The sequence below is a fragment of the Otolemur garnettii genome, unplaced genomic scaffold (genome assembly GCF_000181295.1).
Source record: "Otolemur garnettii isolate 467f Iridium unplaced genomic scaffold, OtoGar3 scaffold00055, whole genome shotgun sequence".
Taxonomy (NCBI): domain Eukaryota; kingdom Metazoa; phylum Chordata; class Mammalia; order Primates; family Galagidae; genus Otolemur; species Otolemur garnettii.
This window is the reverse complement of record NW_003852450.1, coordinates 6506582-6510323: the sequence shown is the minus strand read 5'-3', so window position 1 is coordinate 6510323 and position 3742 is coordinate 6506582. Positions and strand designations below refer to the sequence as shown.

General features: G+C 43.2%; 1 protein-coding gene across 1 annotated transcript in view; it reads right to left on the bottom strand.

Annotated features, from left to right (window-relative positions):
* The window catches only part of KDM5B (lysine demethylase 5B), an 86887-nt gene that overhangs the window by 43018 nt on the left and 40127 nt on the right, over window positions 1-3742 (bottom strand). Inside the window, exon 7 of the mRNA XM_003792347.3 lies at window positions 574-683. Within this exon, the coding sequence (XP_003792395.2) occupies window positions 574-683 (110 nt within the window). The remainder of the gene's footprint in view (window positions 1-573; window positions 684-3742) is intronic.

Genomic DNA, 3742 nt, shown 5'->3' with positions numbered 1-3742 from the left:
AGCCCAGATTTACTTTTAATGAAAGTTTTCTACGAATAAACAGCTCCCCAGTCCTCTAATTCTTTCTGCTATGTCTTCCTCCCAACCCCCAACTCCACTTTTCTTTTCTTTTTCTCCTCCTTCCCTCTCTCCTTCCATTTCACTCCTTATGTCCTCTTCCTTCTTCCCTTTTCCTTGTAATTTTTTCCATCCATTTCCTTCCTTGCCCTTGCTAGCACTAACTTGATTTTTGATGTAGCCTTCAACTCATGTGAGGAGAGCTAGTGATTTATGCACAATTCCATGTGTTGCCTAGCTCATTATTATTCAGTACTAAACTGAATGTCCTATAGAAAATGGTTGTCAATGCCCAAGATGGTACCACCATCTTCATAATACAAATGTGCATTGCCTAATTTATAACTGATACTATAAACTGACTTGAAGAGATATTTCATTGTCAGACACAAAGTTAAGCAATCTTAAGTACAACACAAAAGTATACAATTAGGAGTAAAGGTGTTTAAAGAAAGAAGTGAAGGAAGAAATGAGAAAAACGGTGGGGAGGACAAAAAAGGATAGATGTCAACTCACAGCATTGGTAGTTTTCTTAGATCGACTCTTGGGCTTTTCCTTCTCATTTTCTATGATATAATCTTTCTTCTCAAAGGGTTCTTGCTTGACATTATTCTTCATTTCTTTCTCTGCAGGAGGGAATTCAAATGAGCTCTTTCTATACTATGCTTTCCTCTGCTTCCTCCTCCCTCTCCTCATCACCCTCCTCCAAAAGCACACACTGTACACAAAATACATGGCTCAAGCTAAGGCACCAGCCACATACACCTAAGGTGGTGGGTTCGAATCCAGCCCGGGCCCATCAAACAACAATGAAGGCTGCAACAACAACAACAAAAAATAGCTGGGCATTGTTGCAGGCGCCTGTGGTCTCAGCTACTTGGGAGGCTGAGGCAGGAGACTCGCTTGAGCCCAGGAGTTGGAGGTTGCTGTGAGCTGTGATGCCATAGTACTCTACCCAGGGGGACAGCATGAGGCTCTGTCTCAAAAAAAAAAAAAAAAAAAAAAAAAAAACCAATTTCCTTTAAAAAAAAATACACAATTTCATGTTTGTTGTCATTTTAGTAGCAATAGCACCCAGTGTCACTATATTCAAAGGTTCAGTGTTGATTTTTATAACAAAATGCAAACTTTGACACCATTTAAATTTCAACATGAAGGTTGTTCTGGAGATATTGCTCAGGTTGTATGCTTTCAAAACAGGAACTAAGAGTTTTTTTTGGGGGGGGAGGGCCCAGAGCCTCACGCTGTCCCCCTGGGTAGAGTGCCGTTGCATCACAGCTCACAGCAACCTCCAACTCCTGGGCTCAAGCAAGTCTACTATCTCAGCCTCCCAAGTAGCTGGGACCACAGGCGCCTGCCACAACGCCTGGCTATTTTTTGGTTGCAGCCATCATTGTTGTTTGGCAGGCCCAGGCTTCGAAACCGCCACCTTAGGTGTATGTGGCTGGCGTCCTAGCCACCTGAACCACAGGCACCAAGCCAAGATATAGTTTTTTAAAGACCAAAACATAAGGGCATTTCAAACGCAGTGGCTCACGCCTGTAATGCTAGCACTCTGGGAGGCCCAACTGGGTGGACTGCTTGAGCTCACAAGTTCGAAACTAACCTAAGTAAAATGCAAGACCCTGTCTCTACTAAAAAAAAAAAAAAAAAATTAGAAATACTGAGGCCAGAGAATCACTTGAGCCCAACAGTTTGAGGTTACTGTGAGCTACAATGCTACGGCACTCTACCAAGGGTGACAGCTTGAGACTCTGTCTTAGAAACAAAACACTAAGACACAACATGTACTGATGAAATCAAGTTCCTCTTGGTGATAACTACGAGAGACAACTCACCAACTGCTGCACCTCCACATCCCACATTCTCTCTCCATGGTCTAAGATGACCTCCTCATCTACAACTTCCTGGATCCCACAGGCAGATTTCTGTCTAAAACACTGGTTATTAATTATTAAATTATCAGGATGTAGGCACTATACTAAAGGCTTTCCGTAAGATACTTAATGTATTTCAAAAATGAGAAAACATGTTAAAAGAAGTCAAAAGATAGATCTAAGATAGCTAAGGTCATAGCTAATGCTTGAGCCAGGACTTAGGTTCTTTTTTTTTTTTCTTTTTTGAGACAGAGTCTCACTTGTGGCCCTGGGTAGAGTGCTGTAACATCATAGCTCACAGCAACCTCAAACTCTTGGGCTCAAATCATTCTCTTGCCTCAATCTCCCGAGTAGCTGGTACTACAGATCCCCACAACACCCAGCTATTTTTAGAGACAAGGTCTTGCTCTTGTTCAGGCTGTTTTCAAACCTGTGAGCTCAGGCAATCCACCGGCCTAGACCTCCCAGAGTGTTGGGATTACAGGCGTGAGCCACCCTACCACTAGAATTTAGGTTCTTATCTGTATCACCTTACACCGTATTGTGCTGCCTTTCTATTAACTTACTAATCCCTAAGAGGAGCCAATTTTAGTAATTACTTTATTTGTATGTACCTCCTATACAGAATATAATATCTCTCAAGAGAATCCTTGGCTCAGCACCTGTAGCTCAGTGGCTAGGGCACCGGCCACAAACACCAGGGCTGGCAGGTTCAAACCCAGCCCAGGCCTGCCAAACAACAACGACAACTACAAGGAAAAAGTAGCCAGGCGTTGTGGCAGGCGCCTATAGTCCCAGCTACTTGGGAGGCTGAGGTAAGAGAATCTCTTAAGTCCAAGAGTTGGAGGTTGCTGTGAGCTGTGACACCACAGCACTCTACCAACTCTACCAAGGGCAACATGGTGAGACACTGTCTGTCTCAAAAAACAAAACAAAACAAAAAAGAATCCTAAATCTACCTCTCCATAACTTACATCAAGTGACAGCCAGGCAAGTTGATTATTATCAACTAATTTTTTCTTTCTTTTTTTTTTTTGAGACCAAGTCTCAGGTTCTTGCCCTGGGCAGGGTGCTATGGCATCACAGCTCACAGTAACCTCAAACTCCTGGGCTTCAGCGATCCTCTTGCCTCAGCCTCCCAAGCAGCTGGGACTACAGGCACCTGCCATAACACCTATTTTTTTGTTGTAGTTGTCATTGTTGTTTAGCAGGCCTGGGCTGGATTCAAATCTGCCAGCTCTGATTTACTACGTGGCTGCCACCTTAGCCACTGAGCTATAGGTGCTGAGCCATCAACTAATATTTAGATTAGGAAGCATATCTGTCTGCCTTCCCTGAATAAATGATATTCAGTCAAAGGCATCTATGTATTTCATAAATCACTTCTTTTTAAGGAGTGTGCTAAGCCAAATTTTAATGTAGCAACTTGTTACCATTGAGAAACTTAGCCACATTACTAATATTCATATATTACATGCTTCTCTCTCCCACTAGCCACTTAGTTATGAGAACGAGGACATGGATATATTAAGATTTTATTTCTTGGCCAAGCATGGTGGCATTTGTCTATAGTTCTACCTACTCCAGAGGCTGAGGGAGGAGGATTGCTTGAGCCTAGCAAGGAAGCAATTGAGCTATGGTAAGGACTGCACATGAGCCTGGGTGACAAAGTGAGACCCTATCACACACACACACAAAAAAGGACTTGGGCAGGACCTGTGGCTCAAAGGAGTAGGGTGCCGGTCCCATATGCTGGAGGTGGCGGGTTCAAACCCAGCCCCGGCCAAAAACTGCAAAAAAAAAAAAAA